General features: G+C 33.0%; 2 protein-coding genes and 1 pseudogene across 2 annotated transcripts; all 3 read right to left on the bottom strand.

Annotated features, from left to right (window-relative positions):
• Nucleotides 1-3,311: 3,311 nt before the first annotated feature.
• Nucleotides 3,312-8,606, bottom strand: LOC146906463 (SNF2 domain-containing protein CLASSY 4-like). Its single transcript, XM_085724026.1, has 4 exons — nucleotides 7,098-8,606; nucleotides 6,259-6,722; nucleotides 5,903-6,046; nucleotides 3,312-5,311 (listed from the first exon to the last, which is right to left on the bottom strand). The coding sequence occupies exons 1-4, from the start codon at nucleotides 8,551-8,553 to the stop codon at nucleotides 3,353-3,355; spliced, it is 4,023 nt and encodes a 1,340-aa protein (XP_085580152.1). The 5' UTR covers nucleotides 8,554-8,606; the 3' UTR covers nucleotides 3,312-3,352.
• A 6,009-nt stretch (nucleotides 8,607-14,615) lies between these two features.
• Nucleotides 14,616-18,278, bottom strand: LOC146906462 (FBD-associated F-box protein At4g10400-like; annotated as a pseudogene).
• Nucleotides 18,279-19,483: 1,205 nt separating this feature from the next.
• Nucleotides 19,484-21,036, bottom strand: LOC146906461 (F-box/LRR-repeat protein At4g14096-like). Its single transcript, XM_085728835.1, has 3 exons — nucleotides 20,178-21,036; nucleotides 19,895-20,032; nucleotides 19,484-19,573 (listed from the first exon to the last, which is right to left on the bottom strand). Exons 1-3 carry the CDS (start codon nucleotides 20,940-20,942, stop codon nucleotides 19,484-19,486), a joined length of 993 nt encoding a protein of 330 aa, XP_085584961.1. The 5' UTR covers nucleotides 20,943-21,036.
• Nucleotides 21,037-22,011: the final 975 nt, after the last annotated feature.

The raw sequence follows: 22,011 nt of genomic DNA, 5'->3' as shown, positions 1-22,011 counted from the left end.
TTCCCGATACGTATCAGGAGAGTATCCGAAGATTAAATTTTATTTTTTAAAAATAATTATCCGATACTTCCCGATACGTATCAAGAGAGTATCTGACTATTATCCTGCACTGATACATGCCCCGATATTTCCCAATTAATGTTAACTAAAATAACTTAACTCTTGAGTACTGATGTGTTCTTTTTTTCTTTTTTTGATCGATATAGTATAGCACTAACAATGTTCCTTTTGGGATATAATATAGCACTGACGATGCTCTTTTTGGGATATATTGTGTATGTAATTGACTAATTATCACTCTCTTAATCATCAATATTATTTATATTTATGTTGATGTCTACAAGCCTATGACTGATTTCTTTTGTTGGTTAATATATCTGCATATTAAAAAAAATGGTTATGATTATATTGTATATTTAATTATATAATTTTTTTATTAACGTATCACAGACGTATCGTATCTTGATTTTTGAAATTTTTTCGTATCAGCGTATTGGTGCAGTATCATATCTCGTATCCGGACTTCATAGGCATTCTTTGATCCGTATGTTCATCGTGTGTTTTGATGTAAATACCTTTCTGTACGTTGTGGTCTTCATGTACATTTCTTAGCCAGAGAAACGTTTTGGTATTAATATATTTTATTTTAGCTTGTTAAAATAAAAACTTTTGTTAATCTAAATATTTCTTAGAAATAGGACTATAAGAAGTATATAACAGAATCATCATCATTACTATGGAAATCAATTATTAAAAAAGTAAATAAAAAATAGATGTGATCACAGTTTTTAAATTTCAATAATAGAAACTAAAACATGGAATTGGGCTCATGCATCATGCATCTCCTACCAGTTGAAACCAAACATAGAATTTATACATTTCATTTCAAACAACACCCCATTTGTATAAATCATCAAAATCTGACTTGTGTTGCGACAAATCACTGCTTGATCTATTTATAGTAAAATTAAATTTCAATTAGAAAAGTCTTCCATAAAAAAAAAATAAAAAGGAATCAAAAAAGCCAAATTTGTAGCTTTGCAATTAACTAATATCCCATTGAAATTGTAGAAAAAAACCATCTCTAGTCTCAACTAAAATCAGTCATCCCTTATATCTAAATATTAACATTTGTAAATAAAAAAAAAATTGGAGTTTAAGTTTGTGGTTGAATATATATTTGATTTGATATTTTTAATGCATGAGCATATTATATTGTTCTTTTTTTTAAAAAAAATATTATTACATTTTTTTTAGCAAAAACATTATTACATTTATATATCAAAATATAGATTTAAGTCTTTAAAAACACCCCCTTTTTATTCAAAAAAAAAAAAAAAACCCCTTCAACTTTCAAAAAAAAAAAAACCTTAAAAAAACCTCTTCCAAAACCCTTTAAAAAAGCCCTTAAATGAATAATGACCTATTCTAATTAATTGAATGCCAGCTACTTGGTTACTCTGAATAGGATGATATGGTTGCGAGCCAGTAGAGAGGAGATAGCTGTAACTGAAGCATGTTTGTATGAACAAATAGTTGAATATAGAAATAGAAAGATTTTGTAATAAAGAGCTCAAAGAAGAGATAATAGACAGAGACTACTTTGAGATTACGTGCTGAAAATAACAACAACTATTAAATATTGACACTTTAAAATAAGCCAAATTAATTTGAAATTTTCTTAAAGTAGTGTCACTGTCATTATAATTTAATTTGAAATTGCAAAGAAAGTGTGTCTATGTGTTCCCTTGTTTTACAAGTCCCCTAAGACAAGTTAGTTCATTGACCAATGTTTTCATATTTTTGGTATGTTGAGATTTGATTTATTTCTTTAAGAAAAAGATAACCCCCTCTTTTGGATGAAATGAAATGTAAAATGTGATTCACAATAAATAGGATCAGATTGCACACAGGGAAAGTTATTGATCTTTTGGATGAATGTGAAATGTAACTACTTTTTTTTTTGTTACAATTTCAAATTAACTACTGTTTCTAAAATAAAATTTAAGTAAAAAAGATAATTGAAAAGTTGATGTACGTAGATTAACTTTTTAACCACATACATTGAATTTTTAACTATCACTTTTATTTATATTTTATTATGGAGGGAGTATTTATATTTATAAAATAATAATCAAATTATATCATAAAATTAAATTTGGATTGTCTAATCAACCGATCTAGATTGGACGTTTTAGATGTAGTTGATTTTACACATAAACCTCTGTACTTTATATCAAATCTTAATAGCCTCATTCATGGTCATAACCTTTGTACTTGATATCAAAGCATGCTGCATAGAAAATAACCATAAGTTTTGGAAGATATGTACCAGATAGATATTTTTAATTTACATGTACCAAACAAAGTAGTAGTTTCCAATGGGATTACATTACAACTTCCAATATATATTGTACCTAGATTACCATATTTAGGACCATATCATATAAGACAAATCAACATACCTCTCAAACAGCCTGGAAAATTTACAATTTCAATTGCTTGTATAGTATCTCAGAACTTTTATGATGTAGCTGTACTTGTTCAGGTGGCTGCAGAAAAGAAGCAATGAAATGGCAAAAATGATAATAAAGTGAGAAGATGAAATTTGACCACAAGAAATTGATGAAAATGGAATTATGTTGGAAGAAGGGTTTGCATGGATTTGCAATGTTTTGGGTTGTTGTTCAAAGTAAATGAGTTTTGTTTGCTCAAAATGTAATGAGAGAGAAGTCTCAAAGCCTTAGATTAAGGAAAAGCATTCAATGCTTCTCACAAGAAAAAATAATATTACAAGTCAATCAAGACAATGAACACTGACAGTGTAATATTGAAGTGAATTGTAGCATTCTTTAAATACAAAATATGTAAATACCAAATAAGAATTTGAATAGAATGTTATGTGCTGATCCAATCAAGCTTGACACATTATCTATGCTCTTACTGACAAATTTTTCCCATCCGGATTATAGGTATCCTGAAAAATCAAGAATCATAATTTAAATAAGATTATAGTAATAATTGATGAGGTAAAGTTTTGTTAAAATGAACTCTAATGATTATTTTCTTCCTTGAAAGTGTAAACCCTATTACCTCTAACTACAGTTTAGAATATTAACTAAAAATATAACTGATGTGTATTAGGAACAATGACAATATTTATATGTTATTGACACATAACTATATTTTCCTAAGCCATGAGTCCTAGCAAGGAAATAGCATGATTTTGCAGATAGTAATAATAAATGAAATCAGTGAAACTAAAAGAAAATATAAAATCTGTAATACCTTTGAAAGTAGTCCTTGGCCTATACACTAATACTTTAGAAGTTGATATTCATCTAAAGTTTAATCAATAGCCGAAACTCTCGACAAAATCTCGCTCCTTCGGCTGAACCACGCACTTAACAAACATGTCTTTAAGTTTTTCGTGCTGAAGCATCAGATCAAGAACTTTATCTTCAAAGTCCACAGCACAACTCTTGGACTGATCATTCTCAACATGTTTATCCGAAAAGACGAGTTCAGATAACCGGTCCTTTTCGGCCTGTTTGAAATATTTTAGGTGCTCCGTGGTCCCTTCAGTGAGCAGATGGTATGTGTGAACAACTCTCTTCTGTCCAATCCTATATGCTCTGCTGATAGCCTGCCTTTCGACAGAAGGATTCCATACAACATCGAGCAGCACAACCCTTGATGCTCCGACTAAGCTAATTCCCTCGGAACAAGCTCTTGTCGATGCAAGTAGAATCTTTGCTTGGCAGTTTGCATCGTTGAAGCTATGGATTAGCTCCTGCTTTTCTTTTAATCTAACCACGCCATCCATGTACAGAATTTCCTTGTCGGTCCAATTAAGAGAAGAGCTTAATTGGTCTTTAATTAAGCGTAAAGGACCGAGTAATTCGCTGAACACAAGAACCTTCTCGTTAACAGCATCACAAAGCCTAACAAACTCCACCAAAAATTTGGTTTTCACACCTCCATTTGGATTCAATCGAAGCTTTTCTAGCCGGTTCTTGTCGAGAACAGATTCCTCTTCTTCCAAAAGTTTGCATTCGAGCAAAAGAGATGGATGGACAGATGCCATTGTCAGCTTAGGCTCAGAGATAAAAATGTTGTGAGAACTTTTAATGCTCTCAAGAGTTTGCTTCTGAAAACTGTCCGGCTTCAAAGTCAGCATACAATTTCTTAACCCAGGAAGTTTCTTCTGAAGGATCGCACCTTTGTGAACATGAACAAAGGGATCCATGAGCAACTTCAACTGCTTGATCTTATCATCAGAAGAATTCCCAGAATCCAGTTCCCAGCTGGATTTTTTCGATGATTTTTTACGTTCCGGCTTCTGGCAAAAGTTTTTCAGCTCAAGCGATATCGTTTTAGGAAATGAAGGCTTCATTAAGCTCAGAGTGTTGTACAGTTCCATGAAATTGTTCTGAAAAGGTGTTCCAGAAAGTATAATCCGTTTGTTTGTTTGGATCTCCAACAACATATTCCAAAGAAGACTTTTTTCACTTCTCGGTGTATGTCCTTCATCGAAAACCAACAAACCTGGAGCTTCAAGTAAAACCTTTCTCATATAACTATTTCTCTTCTCTGCACTTGCGTATTTTTTCTTCTTATTTTTGGATCGCCCTCCTCTTGCTTGTTTTCTCCTTTTCTCATCTTCATCATCAGATTCCCCCCCTCCTCCAGCTAGCTTCTCGTACAAACTGTAACTGATTCCCAGAATGCTACTTTCTTTATACCACGAAATCAGTTTCACCATCCGCGTTGTATCCTTACTAGGTCGTGCATTAGACCAATTATGAAAATTAACGGCATCACCATGCTCTTTACCGGATAACTCAAGATTGTTCAAATTGTGAAATGGAACTCCAACGTCCCATTTTTTGAACTCATCTTCCCAAGTAAGTAACAAACTCGCAGGAGCAACAATAACCGGCAAGCATTTAGGAAACACTTTGAGATATGACATGAGAAACATTATAGTCAACCTTGTCTTTCCGGTTCCAGGAGCATGGGAGATAATGCAGCCACCCTCCCTGCGAGGATCAGTTTTACTCAACTTGTGAAGATCGATGTGTCCTGTCAAGTTTTTCCAAATGAACTCAAAGCCTTCTTTTTGATGAGGATACGAGGTTTCTTTCACATCATCAGGAATTAGGTCCCAAACGGTGCCTTCATTATGAGAGAAATTAGTCTCTGAACCACCATCGGAAACATTGAACTTAGAGCCATCAAAGAGCGAGGCATTTACTGAATCATCAAATGAAGCTCTCTTTCTATAACCTTCATGGGGAAATCTATCAATCTGTGTCATGTACAGAACAAGTATGTGAAAATTCAGTGCCATAAATCATAAATGGAACCAAAGCAAACACAAATTTATGCAAATTATTTGGATCCCTCAACAATCAATTTCTGTTTTACTCATTAGTATTTACATAACCTGAAAAGATATAAGAGCTCAAAAATACTTCTAATACTATTTAGTGTCATGGTTCAGCAAATCCCACTGTATTAAATTCTAAATTCCTCTTCAGTTTGTACATATCTTGAGAAAAATAAATGCAAGTATAGTTAACTACTACCATTTAGCATCACGGTTCAATTCAAAACTCAACAGTGAATAGAAAAAGGTGCCAACAACTAGCTTCAAAATAAGAGTGCACAAACAGTAGAAAATTATAAACGCTCCGTCAAAATAGAGTGATCGCTAGATTCAAAATCGAGCTTGTAGCAGTACAAAATAGCACCGCTTTAGCCGCAATTAGACAACGCTTAGCATGGACTCACTGCGTATTGTGGAACAAACAGTGGTTTGTTCAAATTTCACCAATCAAGATCAAAATAAAAAATTAACAAAGTTATTTTACATTAATCAACATGAAACCTTGCTTACCACTAGTGCTGAGATATATTTGATCTCGGTAATAACCACGCCACATGATTTGCAAAATTCACCGATCTCTTCATCTAGAAAAATGTTGTGGTCACAACATGATGATGGACTTCCGCTAGCTTCATCTGTCTCTAAATTTCCAATCTGCAGATAGTAACACACTAAGTTAATCAATGTCACTGATGTGTCTTTGCAAATCTCATTGAGCATCTTACTGATATCGTTTAGACCAAAGTTTAAACATATAAACACTTTATATCAAAAATCTAAATCATCTTAAGCGCTAGTCCTATAGTTCACAAATTAACATTAAAACGCAAAGTTCAAATTTTAATGTTCTTAAAGAGGATGATTACCTTGGATACAGCTTCTGATTGTCTAAGGGATGTTTCCAATTCATCCCATAACACCTCATTCTCTTCCTCCTCCTTAGTCTTTTGAACTTTTTTCACCTTTTTGAGGCTCCATATCCGTTCATGAGGTGTGTCCACAGAAACTGGTGGTGGCTGTGAATCTTGCCGATCAACACAATCTTCATTGACCTCCAACACAATTGAGTCTTTGTTCATGGTATTCTTTCTTTCCCAATAGCATTGAGCAAGGAGTTCGAGTGAACGCAACTCCTTTGGCATAAAATGCGGGCTTTTGAAGCTTTGATTGAAACCATTGTTATCAATAGATTCCTTCTTCTTCTTCTCAATAGGGATGTTAGCTACACCTTTAAAATCCCTTCCTTTGTTCTCCGTCATTTTCTCTTTATCTGATTCCTTCATCTTTTCTTGCTTCGTCTGAACCGATGAAACTCCTCCAACACCTAAACCTTTGAGATACTTTTCTTTTCCTATATCACAGTCAGCAACATTCACACAGTTATTAGGTTTGGCATTGTCTTTGCCTTTGGATTTGGATTTGGCAACATCTACACTTTTTGCTTTTTTTCCCTTTGATGTTTCATTCTGGTTTGAAAAAGAACCAAAGTTTAAACATATAAATAATTTAAGTTTAAGCACCAGTCCTATAGTTTACGAATTAAAATTAATATACAAATGCAAAGTTCAAATTTAAATGTTCCTAAGGATTACCTTGGATACAGCTTTTGATTCATTCTTCATCTCTTCTTGCTTTTTTTTAACTGAAGAAACTCCTCCAACATCTAAGCCTGTAACAAATTGATATTTTCCTCGATCAGAATCACCAACAATTTCTTTGGATTTGTCTTTGGATTTGGCTTTTGACTTGGCATTCACTCCAACATTCACACATTCATCAGAGACATTTTTCACTTTCCCTTCTACACTCTTTGGTTTCAGTGTCTCTGATTCTCCATTCGGTTTAGAAGAAGAACTACCCTTCTTCTCAATGGTACAGGAGGAAACACTAGCATGATCTGCATGCTCCAACTCATTCTCTACCTCCTCATATTTCCTCTTAAAAATTCCACTTTTTTTACCCTTCACCTCTCTCACCATTTCTTCATCATTATCATAAGATGAAGTATTCTCAACATTCACCTCCTCATTGTTCCTCTCAGAAATTCCACTTTGTCTATCCATCACCTCTCTCACCAGCTCCTCCACTGCGGTATAGTATTTCGGCCCACCCGTTTTCTTCTTCTCTACTTCTTCCTCCTCCTCCTTCTGCTTCTCATTCACATAAAAGGAGCTAGAAGAACTGTCATCATCATTGCCAAAAACCTCATTCATCTCATCAACCCTAAAATCGTCATCACTAGTCTCATTTTCTTCACTTTCATCAGAATCAGAATCCTCACTTTCATTAGAATCATCACTATCACTCTCATCAGAATCACCCAAATCAACAAAGTTCTTATCTTTATCATAAAACTCACAGTTCCTTCCACCTTCATCACTCTCTACTCCGTCTTTAACATCACCAGCATCATCATCAGCATCCATTTTTTCCCCATCGTCAGCATCACTCTTTACACCATCTTTAACATCAACATCAGCATCACTCTTCACTCCATCTTTAACTTCATCAGCATCATCAGCATCAGAATAAGAATCATAGTGTTCTTCATCACTTTCACCATACTCATCAGAATGTATTGAAATAGCGTTATCTTCATCACAACCACTTTTTTCACCAACAAAGTTTTCATCTTTTTCAGCAAACTCATAACTTTTTTCTTCCTTTTCATCAGCATCACTTTGTAGTCCGTCTTTAACATCATCAGCATCAGCAACATCAGAATCAGAACCATTAGAGTGTTCTTCATCACTTTCATCATACTCATCTGAATGTATTGAAATAGGGTTATCTTCATCACCAACAAAGTTTTCATCTTTTTCAGCAAACTCAACACTTTTTTCTTCCTTTTCAACATCAACACAACCCTCAAACATCTTCTCATCACATTGCTGCACTAACCCTTCTTCATCACCATAATCATCCTCGTCAATGGAAATTACCTTGGCACCTTCAGGAACCACAAAAGGTTCATCATTTAGCATCATATTCTTAGAATCAGAAGCAGAGTCAAAATACATTTCATCATCACCATCATCATCTCCATCAATGAAAATAACAAAAGGTTCTTCATCACTCTTTCTTCGCCGCTTCGATTTCGGAGGAAGACAACCAAACAATGGAACATTTTTGCTACGAGTTCTGCTAGAAACACCAGCCATTACAATTTACAAACAACAATGGAAAAACAAAACACAATGAAAAAATGTTTTAATGTCTCTGTACTATGTTAGTGAGAGAAAAAGAACAACAACAAAAAGTGTTTGAAGGGATGAAAAGGTTAACATTAAGAATGTGATGTCATGAGATGAGATGCTACAAAAAGATTTTGACACTGACAGAGCAAAGAGAGAGAGAGACGTGTAAATGGCGCCAAACTAGAAGAAGAATTGATTTGATATCAAACTAAACAAAATAGTCCAAGATCTTGTTTCCTAGGTTGACTAATTTATTAGTTTTAGTATTTTAATAAATATATATATATACACATGTTACTGATGTTAGTATAAACTTTACTTTGGTCTTCCTTTATTAATTCATTTCAATGTATTTCTTTAAGAGGGTTTTCAGTTAAATTGAATATTTTAAACGTATTTGAATTTTAGCAGTTGAGTTTTGGTTTACAAATTATAACGTTGTTAAACTTTACTAGCTTTTTGTTCAATAAATAAAAAAGCATATTTTATAGAACAATAGGCGACATCTTGAGGGTGTGGTTATGGTGCATAAGGAAATCCTTATGCACCGTGCATAATTGCTTTTTACACCTAACATAATTGCTTTCTACACCCCAAGTGAAAGCTTAATTCTATTAAGTCCTGCATAAGTTCAGCCCATTAATACCTAGTTCAACAAAAACAATTTAACCTTTCTACACCCCAATTGCTTTCTAATTCTACCGCTGACAATATCAACAACTAGTTTCAATGATATTGTTCCTGATATAATTTCAATGCAAATATGATTCTGACTTGATTGCGCTATGTATCCTACAGTCATAACAGACATAAGAATACACAGCATGAATAATCATATTAATTTGTCCTCAATTTTACTTAACTAGCTGAGAGTCCTTGGATTTTGTTATGGTCAACTCTGTGCAGTAGTGAAACTGAAAATAGTATAGTGTTGCACTTTTGACCCAATTTCTTATTATCATCGAATTTCCAATGAGGTCTTTCTTTGTGCAGTAAAAAAAATTAAGTTCATGTTATTTGATAGTTAGCAAGTATTCTGTTACACTAATAGTTGATGGTAAAGATGATAATGATAACTGTTAGTAAGCTCTCATTAAAATAAGTATCAGAATATGCTGTTTTAAACACTTCTCTTCTCAAAAAGTTCTCCTAGGATGCTAAACAATATCAGGAACTAAACAAAATACCTTCATAATCACGCTTCAAGATGAAACCTAACAACGAAAAAAATTGAAATTTTAATTCGGAAATGAAAAAAAAAAGAGTCTCGTCGGAGAAGAAGGCTTTTGTCGGCGGTGCTGTTTATTTGTTTTATAGAGAGAGATGAGAGCTTTTTATGAGTTAGAGAGAGAGAAATGAGTATGGATTATGAGTTTCTTTACTGGAACGTTGTTTAACATGTTATACACTGAAATTATTACTGAAACCATAATTATGGTTTAATGGTTTTGACAGTCTTCTATGAGAAACCAAAATAATTGTCTAATGGTTTTGCTATGGGTATGGTTTCTGTGAGTTGTACTTCAAAACCATTTTGCTGTGGAAATGGTTTCTGTGAGTTGTACTCCAAAACCATTTTGCTGTGGGAATGGTTTCCGTGAGTTGGACTCCAAAACCATTTTGCTGTCGAAATGGTTTCTGTGAGGTGTACTCCGAAACCATTAGATGTACTTAATGGTTTTGAATTTTCTTTTTCATCAATTCCCAGAACCGAGACCGGAGAGGGAGTGAATCGAGTCCGAAACAAGGGCAAATCGGTGCAAAGAAGCGGAATCAACGTCAACGCGAGGTCAAGGAGGAAGAGTCTGAGTCTCACGCATACTGGACGATCAAAACCACATTTCCCATTTTCTCTTTCCCACTTTACAGATCAAAACCAAAAATTCATCAAAATTCTCAAGAACACTAAGAACAATGTGAACACAAAATTTTTTCCAGCAACATTTTTTCTTTCTTTTTTTTTTCTTTTTCCTTCACCATTCAAACTCAAATTCATCAACATAACCTATCAATTCCAGAACACATCTTACAATACCTCAATAACAACCATTTTCCAGATTCACAGTGCACCAAATCAAATTGTTTGCACAAACAACATCACCATCATTCATAACCGAAGCTACACAAATTAACCATGGCAACATAATCTCACATAAATTCAATTTAGAACAGAGGAGGATTCAAAACCGTGACTCAAAACAACAGTTCACAGAACCAGATCGATCCGGAGAAGAGAATGAGGAGTGCGAATCGGTTTCAACGTCTAGTTCTGCCCGAGTTTAACAGCGAGATCCAGAAGAAGGAAACAAGGTCGAAGCAAGGTTTTTTTTTTGGGTCATGTTAACCGGTGCCCCCGGGGTACCGGTTAAGGAGCTAAAAATGGAAAGAAAAAATAAAATCAGCATTAAAAACAACACTTTTTAAAGTTTTAAAAAGTAAAATACACAATTTCTGAGAATACTTTTCCTTTTATAATCCCTTAACTAGTGCCTTGGCACTAGTTAACATTTCCAAATTTTTTTTACCAACAACACAAAAATATAAGTTGTTAACCATTTTTTAATTATAAAACCACTTTTTTTTTTTTTTGGGTGGCCAGAGTTTGAACCCTGAACCTTGCATATTTTATGCATTGCCCATATCAACTGAGCTAAGCTCACAAGGACTACAATAACCACTTTGATTACTCAATTAAACTTTTAGAATTTGGTTATTTGTTTTACAATTTATATTAATACCTTAAAAAATTATAAAGTAAAATGAAATTTTGAGAGTTGAATAGAGGATTGAGCGGATGAAAAGAAAATACTCTTTCGTTTGACCATTGAAACATACTTCCTCCAATCACATTTATAAACAAAAAAAAAAACATTTTTTTTTATTCATTGAATCACTAATGTATATGGTCTATAAATGTGGTCAAATGCATTAGTTATTCAATGAACTTAAAAAGTAGTTTTTTGCTTATAAATAAAACCGAATGAAGTGTGTTATTAGGGGTGGAATATGTCAGGTCGGGTTGAGATTTCTAAGGCCTGAGTCTGGCCTACTATAAACAGTTTAGGCCTGAGCATGACCTTTGGCCTGTATGAATTCTGCTCTTTACCCAAATGGATTTTCTCTTTCCCAAAGTAAATGACTAAAATGCCCCTGCGTGAGTTAACTCACGCTAGTGTTAAATTTGCGTGAGTTAACTCACGCTACATGTGTTAAGTGACGCAGAGATTTACACAGGATTTACATTAGCGTGAGTTAACTCACGCTGAAATTTGTACTACCGTGAGTTAACTCATGCTGAGAGTGAATGAGATTTGCACTAGCGTGAGTTAACTCACGCAGGGGCATTTTTTTTGGTCATATACTTTGGGCAAATCTATTTGGGTAAAGAGCATAATTCGACCTGTAATATGCCAATTTTCAAGGCCTAGATCTGGCCTTGTGAAGGTTTGTTAAGCTCAAAAGTCTATTTAAAAGTCTAGTGTATATTAAGGCCTAAACTCACATCTTCTAAGTAGGTCATTTTTATAAAGTTTTAAAGACGATCTTCGTCAAATAAACGACAAGAATGTTGTAAACATGATTTTTTTTCAGAAAATAATAGTTCAAAAGATTATGGTCACAGATAAAGGAATCAACAAGATAAAATGGATTGTATTCTGCTAAATACAACTATCTAAAATTTACTAGTATTTTTATTTTGGCTGATATAAAGTATTTTCTTTAAATATAATAAATATTAATGTATTATTATAGCATCGCAAAATTTTATCTTTATTAGAAATATTAATTATATAGAGGTATTAAAAATTATAATACTAATTTTAAATTTTATTTGTGTGCGTATATATATAGGTCAGTCTGTTTTTATTTATATGTCTAAATCTGATCTATAACTTATACTTTGCCTTAAACCTGATCTATAACTTATTGTCCTGTTACAATTTTGCTTGGACAGTCCACCTATAATTGACCGTATATTGTTAAACTTTACACTATATATATATATATATATATATATATATATATATATATATATATATATTTGTTATATTATTATTATTGTCATTAAAAAGGATAAATATTTGTTGAGTTTGTTACATTTGAAGGTCGCAAATATTTATATTTTTTGTTTGACTAAAGATATCTATACTTGTAATTTTAATTTATATAAATTATTTTATGTAAAACTAGCGAAAAGACGGCGTTCCACTCTTTTTATTGCGTTAACATTAGAAAATTATAAACGGTGTTTTTTTTATATATAAAATTGTTTAATGGTATAATTGGGATAATGAAAAAGTAAGTATAAATATACGCATCTAGTTTGTTACACTTTTTAAATGATAAAGGAAAAAAATCAAGCATATATATACTTATGAGTAACAAACACGATATGAGTATATATATGTTCAATTTTTTTCCTTTATCCTTTAAAAAATGTAACAAACTAGATGAATATATAACTATATATATACTTACTTTTTCATTATCTCAGTTATAACCTTAAATAATTTTTTCTATAATAAATATTGTGTTGTCGTCATTAAAAAAACATTAATTTTTTTTATATTGTTGGTGTCATTAAAGTAGATAATCATGGTTAGTTTGATTTGTTATAATTTGAAAGCAAAAAACATTCATATATTTTTTTTGTCAAGTAGCCTAGTGGCTAGAAAGTGGGGTGTCCGGGGTTCGAACCCCGGCCCCTACATATAATAATGCATTGTTCTACCAACTGAGCTATGCTCACGGGACAAAACATTCATATTTTTAATTTTAATCAAAATCAAAATCAAAATTTCATATAAAAATACCATTTATAATTTTCAAACGTTAGCGCAATGAAAAGAGCGGAAAGACAAACACGGGAGTGCCCGTCTTTTTTGTTAGTATTACATAAAATTTATGGCGTATAATTTGAGTTTTGTGGAATATGGTTAAAAGCAACTAGGGTATTATTGAAATTTTGTGAAAATGTAGGATGGAAGGACCAATTTATGTGGGCATGATAAAATCTTTCAAATATCAAAACTATGTTGACGAAATGTGCTCGCCGTAATTTATGCGTAATAATCCCCACTACAAGAAAGAGGACAATACCATGATGTGTGGAGGTGTCAAAATGAATCAAGTCTGTTTAATCAATTATTTTAGGCAGCTCAAGTTGAAATTTTAAGCTTGACCGTTAAAGTTGGCTCAACCACTAAAGTTGGCATGTCACCTTTAGACGGGTTAGTCGCAAGGCGGTTAGAAATGGGGCGGGCTGGGTCGTTTTCAATCCCTAATGAACAAGGTGTCAAAAAGTAATATAAATGTTCTTACGGAGTGAGAAACCATAATTTTTTTATTGTCTCAATAAACCAAACATATAATTAGGAGTTAGGACAACTTAAAATGAAATTACAATACAAAATTATACTACCTTCTAAGTGATTAATAAAAGAATGAACTTTTATATATACTTAGAACATGAATACCACAAAGTGATGAGTTTCTTTCACAAACCAGTTTCATTAATGTGAAAATTCAATCAAAACGAAATAAATTGGTTTAAACTTTAAAGTTCAAATCAAATTGAGCAGCACAAGATTAAGAACAAGTTAATTATACCGGCAAGGTTAATTAAGAATGCCACTCTTACTCCTTCCTCTTTGAAGCGCCCAATTCCTCTTCAGCCTTTTTGTCTCTTACTCGAGCACATAATGTTGTAAAATGACATTGCAAATCTGTAATGACGAAATCTTAGGTAAGAGAATAAAATATGTTACCCCCTGATGTCTTGAAAGTTGAATCAATCAATCGTCTCCAACATTTAGTTTAAAATGGAGGTTGAACAATTGAATTAAAATGCTGAACACTTCCCCAACAGACTCATTAAGACAGTTCAAAAGCTTTATTTTTTTTTGTAACATAAAAGCTCAATTTCTCATTCCAGTATTTTTTGAATTTATTAGACTTAAAAGAAACGAGTTTTCAGTTCTCAAAGAAATACTAACTATCCGGGGGAAGTTGATACGAACCAGTCATCAGTAATCTGGATAATCACTACATTTATGAAACAACCATGGAAAGGAAGTCTCCGTAAGCGCCATCCAAGCTGCACCAGAACCACGAGCCTTGCTAGATTCACCTTTTGAGTTGAAGTTAGGTCTATTCACGAAGACTCCCTTAGTTTATGTTTAGTAGTCTTTAAAATATAACTCTAACTTATACAAATTCCTTTGAGAAGTCAACTACTAAATCGATTAATTTAGGTCCATGCTTTTGTGTCAAATAGGTCATGTATCAAGATTCAAATTATAATTTAGCACATGAAAAACACTAATGTACAACTTTCACTCTCCTACCATACAATTACTAATATCTCGTGGTCATGCATTGAATCAGAATTTAACATACAACTAACCAAAGAAATACTCGGTATGTAGAAGTAATAGAGAAAGGGTATAATTGATAAATTCAACGTAAACTATAAAACAACTGTTAAATAAGAGTAAAAAATTATACTAAAACGATGCTTATAAAGGAACAAAGGGAGTACAACAGAACTACTTAACCCTTAACCCTGAACATTAGCCAGGTACAACACTATTACTTAGCCCTTGCATAACTAAATCTTAATGTTTACCAAAGATGTAAAGGAAATTAATTCAAAAAAGCTATAGCTTGGATGCAGCACAAAAAGAATAAATAATATCGTAGTATTGGTTCAGTATTGCATCGATTAAACCATTTTTTCACAAACAAAAATGCAATATACTTCCTTTTGTACAACATCTATCATGAACACAGTCAACTAATGTCAACCGGAAATTAGGGCTCTAGCATCTTGCCTGAGAAAACATAATCCTTCCACCAAAATAAATCAGCTCCTCCACAAAATGATATAGGATGTGTAGAACACATGATAAAACCCACAATGTGTGTAGAAGTTTTCAGCGTTCGTTGGAAAAGAAAAAAAGGTAAGGATATCATAGGTTAAGGTCAACCATATGGTGATGAAACCTGACATAGCCAAAAAAGGAAACAAGTAAGTTTGAGGCATCAATGATGAACGATAGGGTATATTTAAGAAAATGTAAAAACAACACATAACCATAATTGTAATTCCTTTGAAAAATATTAGTGCCAAATCTGTAACTACTTCAGCGTCGTACAAGGATGAAATCATGAAATTAGAGCAGGGAAATATAGGTTCTTTAAAAATAGCCACAACAAGAAATTCAAGTTCAAATTTTATCAGCACTACAAAGTTTATCCAGTACGTCTAGTTCATATTGTTGCATGTGAGATTAAGTTCTTTTTTTATTTAAAAGAAAAAGCGGTGAGATATTGGAGGATGGAAGAACTTACTACCCTTTCTCCTCTTGATGAACCTTTTCTTAAGCTTCACTTACTTATATGTCTTTACGGTATTTTAATTTTTAATCATGAGCTTGTACCCAATCCAAAGTCATACAACTATAATTACTGATTCCTTATAGCTTAACTGCCCAGTGACCCATGATAGATAAACCAAATCTTCCGGAAAATAAAAAACATTTAGTCTTGAAGTTCTTTTCCGATGGAACAATCAAACCATTAATACATTCAAAATAAAGACAAATACATATTACTTTAAGAAATCAAGTATTTTTGCTCAAAAAAAGAAAAAAGAAATCAAGTATTTGTTTAATCTTTGTCCATGCTTCTGTGTCAAAGAGAAAAGACAACACAAGACAAAAGACATCATAAGAAATGTTATCCCTAATGTCTTGAAAGTTGAATCTATCAAATATCTCTTACACTTAGCTTAAAATGGAGGTTCAACAATTGAATTGAAAAGCTGAACAAGTTTGCCTAAATGACTCATTAACCATGGAACAGAAGTCGCCATAAGCGCCATTAAAACTACACCGGAGCAATCAGCCTTACTAGATTCACCTTTTGAGTTTAATTTCGGTCTATTCATGATTCCCTTAGTTTATGTTTGGTAGTCTTTAAAATATAATTCCAACTAAGTTATGAATAATCTTTGGCCATGCTTTTGTGTCAATTAATAGGTTGTGCATCAAGATTCAAATCATAATTTAGCACATGAAAAACACTAATGTACAACTTTTACTCTCTTACCATGTGGTCATGCATTGAATCAGAATTTAGCATACAACTAACCAAAAACTGGATAACATAGATTTAGTTGAAGTTAATGAACAAGTGAAAAAAAAACAGCTCTGCAAGTTTAAGGATAAGTTTAAGTTTAAGGATACAAAGTTCAAGACCATCAAGCTTCACAATTCAAATCATCAAACCTATTAGTTGAAAAGTAGAAGTGCTACTTACATAGAACGTCGCTTGCTGTCAATCATAACTTCACATATAGGAGAGGCCCTTGGACATGATAATAATTCTCTTTGTATTTTTAGGTCTTCACCGCAATTGATTTTCATGGTTTGCAAAACTCTTGCACTCTTTAGAATATATCTTGCCAACAGAAGGTCACTTTCTTGGTCTAAGAAGTGCAGAATTTTGCAAGTCTTGTAATCAGAGGCACTGCGGAACAAATATTGGGTCTACCCAATTTTTTTGCAGGACATCTTTTACTTTCCCATTGGCGGAGTCCTATTAATACAGATAAAATAAAACAACTCTCAAAGGCATTTTAGGAATAATAAATCAGGTATGATCCCTAAGCTTAACATACCTGACAGAGCTCAAGATTTTGAAGGTTAGGGAAGTGCTTGAGCACTTTTACTAACAAATGTGAATTACAATTGATAGAGTAAAGTCCCAGGTTTTTTAAATTATGGAAGATAGGAATCTCATAACAGCCTCGATACACCTAAACAAATAAACAACATAGAAATATTTAAATAAGGCCGAAATTCCCCCCAAGAAAATTCAAATCAAGTCACATCACGTTCATAATAAATTTCAAACCTTATTTATTTCTATGCACAATTGCTCCACATTATGAAGTGCTTTCAATGGAAAGTGACAAAAAGTGCAAGCCAACGCTGCTTTCGTCAACTTGTTTAAGCTTATGCTTTCAAGCTCTTGATAGGTAAGAGACTCTTTAGAGTGGAAATCTAGATAAGTTGCATGTAAATCCTCAAGAATCGGACATCCAGCCAGAAGCAATAGTAAATCTTGATAATTTAAAAAGTTAGTTTCTTCAAAATAAAGAATTTTGAGGGAGGGGAGTTTAATGGAAGAAAAATCCTTCACAATGAACTTATAGAACTTGAGCACAACAAGGGTACTGCAACTGAGAATGCTAATAGGGAATTTTAATAGATAACCATCAATCACGCCAGTCCAAATTTCAAGGCACTCAACTCCGCGTTGCACCAGATCATTGACCCATTTGATGACATTATGAAAGCCAAGATGACAAAGATGAGAATCCGCATACAAAATGTCGATGACGCAACTCTTGATGGAGTTTTTATGTGCGAGCAAAACAGAGTAGACAAACTCATTAAAGCGAAAACAGGTTTCTCGGTCTTTCAACTCCACGTCTAAGAAGTTGATATAACTGGAACTGAGCGCCAGAGATGTGTCCACCTTTTTGAAAGGACGCTAGTGGCAATGGCTTCCCGTGTGGTCGGGAGAAAAGAGAGAATATGACAGATGACAGTGTCAGGTAAACTACTGATCACATCATGATGACATTTCTTTTTCTTTTTTGGTACAAAAGTTGGTGACATTTCTTCTAGTGTAAGAGAACTTGAATTTTCTGCATAAGGAATGTCATACACGTTAAATATTTGCTGCAAATTGTTTTACATGAACAAGACAACTAAAAGAAGATTAGGCATAACATAAAACATACATACTAATTTTATTGTAGCAAAAGACACCAACCAATATTTAACATGATGATGAATGAAAACACTCAAACAGAACATACCTTGAATCGAATCGTAGAAGGAAAGAAAAAGAGAGCCTGCGTTTGGAAAGGTCTTTTCAAATAGCGAGCGAAGGATGAAAAAGTGAATGAAGGTGAGTACTGAGCTAGGTTCCTCACTTGGGCTTGGCCCCGTCACAATTAATCATTTTTTTTATTTGTTTGAGAAGCTTCAGTGGACAGTGAATTGAGTTTCAATTGGTACCAACCAAAACATCCATTTTCCTTTTAGTTCTCACATTTAAACTAAAATTCAATTCTTTTGGAGGAATTAATAGAACTAACATAATCTTATGGCTAATAGCTAAAATTCCAGGAAACTTTCTTTAAGTTTTACGGTATGTAAATTCAATTTTGGAAAATTTTTGCATACCAAAAATGTTTGATGAGGTGAATCCAAAAGGATTTTAGGGGTAAAATTGTAATTTTTCATGGTTAGTAAGGGTGAAGGGTTAAACAAAGGGGGTACGGCTTCTTCAAAAAAATAATATTGTGTAGGGGTATGGGGTATAACTTTCTTTCTCTTTTGGTCCCTAAAAAATGCGTAAACTATCATGGAGATAACTCCCGAACGACATTGTTTCTTTTGGCCCTGGCAAGGATAGTAGCTTCTCACAAACTCTTCCTCTAAAAGTTATCAAACTCGAGTTTTTACATCAACCATAGCAAGGAATAAAGCATTGGAGACTTGCAACCTTAATGGTGTCGAAGCCTTGCTTTCACTAGGGTTTCACTGTTTCAAAATACTATGTTTGGTTCACTTCTCTGATTCATTCATTTGAGTGTAATGCTTTGGGAGATGACTCGTTTAATCATTGTACATGCTTTTGTGTCAAAGAGAAGGCCATGCATCAAATCATAATTTAGCATACAACAACACAAAAAGCGAAGAATGAATTTAATTGCAGTCCTAAACAAGTTAAAAAAATCAGGTGTACAAGTTCAAGGATAATTTTTCCTTACTTGTGCAAAATTACAAAATTCATGACCATCAAGGTTCACAATTCAAACCAACAAACCTAGCCCATTAGAAACAAAAACAAACCAAGAAGTTGCATCATATAAGTTAATCAGAGGAACTGGTAGTTGGGGAACCTATTTGCATCAAATATAAGTTCACACCTAGGAGAGATCCTTGGACATAAGGATAATTTTTTAACTTTACTGCCACAAATTATCATGGTTTGCAAAACTCTTGCGTTCTTCAAAATATATCTTGCTAAATTAAGCTCGCCCCGTTGGCCGAAAAAGTTCGGAAATATGCAAGTCTTGAGGTGTAATGAAAGGCATTGAGGAACTAATTTTGGGTCCACCCATTTTTTCTGGATTTTTGTGCCCTATTAACATAGATAAAATAAATAAAATCACAAAAGCATGTAAGACAAAATAAATAAGATATCCCTAAACTAAACAAACCTCATCAAGCTCAAGATTTTGAAGCTTAGGGCAATGATCGAGCACTTGCACTAACAAATCCCAATTATATTCAATAGAGTGAAGTCTCAACTTGATCATATTATGAAAGGTAGGAATCTCATCAAAATTTCGATACACCTAAAAAATGTAAACAACATAGAACGATATAGTATAAAAAATAAGGACAAAATTCTCAAAAACAAAGCAGAAACAAAATCAACATATTCTTCTCATCTATTCCATCACTGTCAGTGTGTTCATATAGCAATAATAAATTCCAAACCTGATTTATTGCTATCTGCAGTTTCTCCACATTATGAAGTGCTTTCAACGGAAAATGACAATAAGTCCCAGCCATTTGTGCTTTGGTCAGCTTGCTTAAGCTTAAGCTTTCACACTCTGTATAGGTTAGAGAGTCTTGAGAGAGGAACTCTATACCATATGCATGTAAATCTTCTATAATTGGACATCCAGCCAGAAGCAATACTAAATCTTTAGCATTTAGAAATGTACACTCCTCTAAATGAAGGATTTTGAGGGAGGGAAGTCTAACAGAAGAAAAACCCTTCACATTAAATGAAAACAAGTGGAGCTCCACAAGGGTCTTGCAGTTCAAAATGCTAACGGGCAATTTCATATCAACGCTAAAGAAAAGAGTGAGAAGAATTCTCTCAACACCGCGTTGTACAACATGGTCGAGCCAATCAGCTACTCTAGTAAAGCCAAGGTATCCAAGATCAGAACCATTATATCCAACCTTGAGCCGGAAACTCTTGATGGAATCTAGCTTGAGCAAAACAGAGTACACAAACTCGTTAAATCGATAAAGGGTAATTTGATCATCCAATTCAATGGCATCGGTTCCCTGTACATCTTGGTCGTCAGTTAAGTCGATATCGGGAACTGAGCGCCAGTGATGCTTCCATCTCTTTGATAGGACGCTAGTTGCAACAACCTGTTTGGTTGGGAGAAAAGAAAGAATATGGCAGAGAATGGCATCTGGTAAATTACTGATGACATCATAACTCCTTCTTGTTCTTGATGACATTTTAGGGTGTACCAAAGATTGAAATTCTACACAACAAAAATAAACAAAAATGCAAAGTTTCAAATAAAATAAAATAAAAACAAGACTGCTGATGCATAATCATGCAAAGTAAAGCACGCAAAACGCATATAAGACATGAATGTTTAGACCGCAAAAGAAAACCGACCATCATAGAAGAGAGAACTCAATTCAAAGAGACATGTGTATAAAAATTATTATTGTGGCAAAATTCATGAGATGAAAAATTGCATATCATGAAGAATGGAAGAGTGATTAAGAGCAAGTTATTTGTACTCACAACAAGGTTAATTAAGGATGTTGTAACTTTCTTCTTTAAAGAACCGTATACCTCGTATGTTTTTCTTTGGAGTCGCACAGCACAGACACGAAAACACGAGAGAGAAGAGAGAGAGAGGAAAAGCAAGCTCCTGCGGCTGTTGATTGCCTTTTTCTTTATGAGTTAGGGTTTCATTAATTTTTTTGTTTTTTATTTTGGTTTATTTGTTTATGAGAAAAGAAAAAAATATGAATTGCGATTATATGAATATTAGAAAAAATATGAATTGCGATTATATGAATATTAGAAATTAAGTTTTGGAGCAAATTAAATATAATTTTTTGCAAAGTAGTTTTATCATTTACATAAAATATTTCCTAAAAAAAAACATTTACATCAAATATAAATCGTTCCCTAAAAAAAAAAAATCAAATATAAATCGTATTTTTATTTATTTGATCTAACATATATAGAATTATTTATTCACTTAGTCTACAAGTCTTAGTTTAACTGCAAAAAAATGTCAAATTGTTAAGATAAACGCCGCGATCGAGGTTCGAACTGAGAGTCCTTCACTTGTGTCTTCAATTTATAAAATTTAATTTCAAAAAAATACATCCGATTTTTATAAGGGTAATTTTGCCATTTAAATATATATATATATATATATATATATATATATATATATTATAATGTCATTATGAGGTTTGTAGTACCAAAAAAGGATATAAGATATTTTTATTATTTAAGAAATATGTTTATTTTTTGAATGGTATAATAATATTATTATGT

This window comes from Medicago sativa, chromosome 7 (genome assembly GCF_051527215.1).
Source record: "Medicago sativa cultivar Bolivia chromosome 7, Bolivia_mono, whole genome shotgun sequence".
NCBI lineage: Eukaryota > Viridiplantae > Streptophyta > Magnoliopsida > Fabales > Fabaceae > Medicago > Medicago sativa.
This window is presented reverse-complemented; position numbering and strand designations above follow the sequence as displayed.

What these genes read in the sequence shown, in the direction of transcription:
- LOC146906463 (XM_085724026.1), bottom strand. Translation starts at nt 8,553, where the DNA reads ATGGCTGGTGTTTCTAGCAGAACTCGTAGCAAAAATGTTCCATTGTTT. An exon ending in CAAATCCAAAGAAATTGTTG is followed by an intron (nt 6,723 to 7,097) that starts GTGATTCTGATC and finishes AGTATCTCAAAG; the next exon opens with GTTTAGGTGTTGGAGGAGTT. An exon ending in AATCAGAAGCTGTATCCAAG is followed by an intron (nt 6,047 to 6,258) that starts GTAATCATCCTC and finishes TACTATCTGCAG; the next exon opens with ATTGGAAATTTAGAGACAGA.
- LOC146906461 (XM_085728835.1), bottom strand. Translation starts at nt 20,942, where the DNA reads ATGTCATCAAGAACAAGAAGGAGTTATGATGTCATCAGTAATTTACCA. An exon ending in TGCAGATAGCAATAAATCAG is followed by an intron (nt 20,033 to 20,177) that starts GTTTGGAATTTA and finishes TACATTTTTTAG; the next exon opens with GTGTATCGAAATTTTGATGA. An exon ending in AAAATCTTGAGCTTGATGAG is followed by an intron (nt 19,574 to 19,894) that starts GTTTGTTTAGTT and finishes TGATGCAAATAG; the next exon opens with GTTCCCCAACTACCAGTTCC.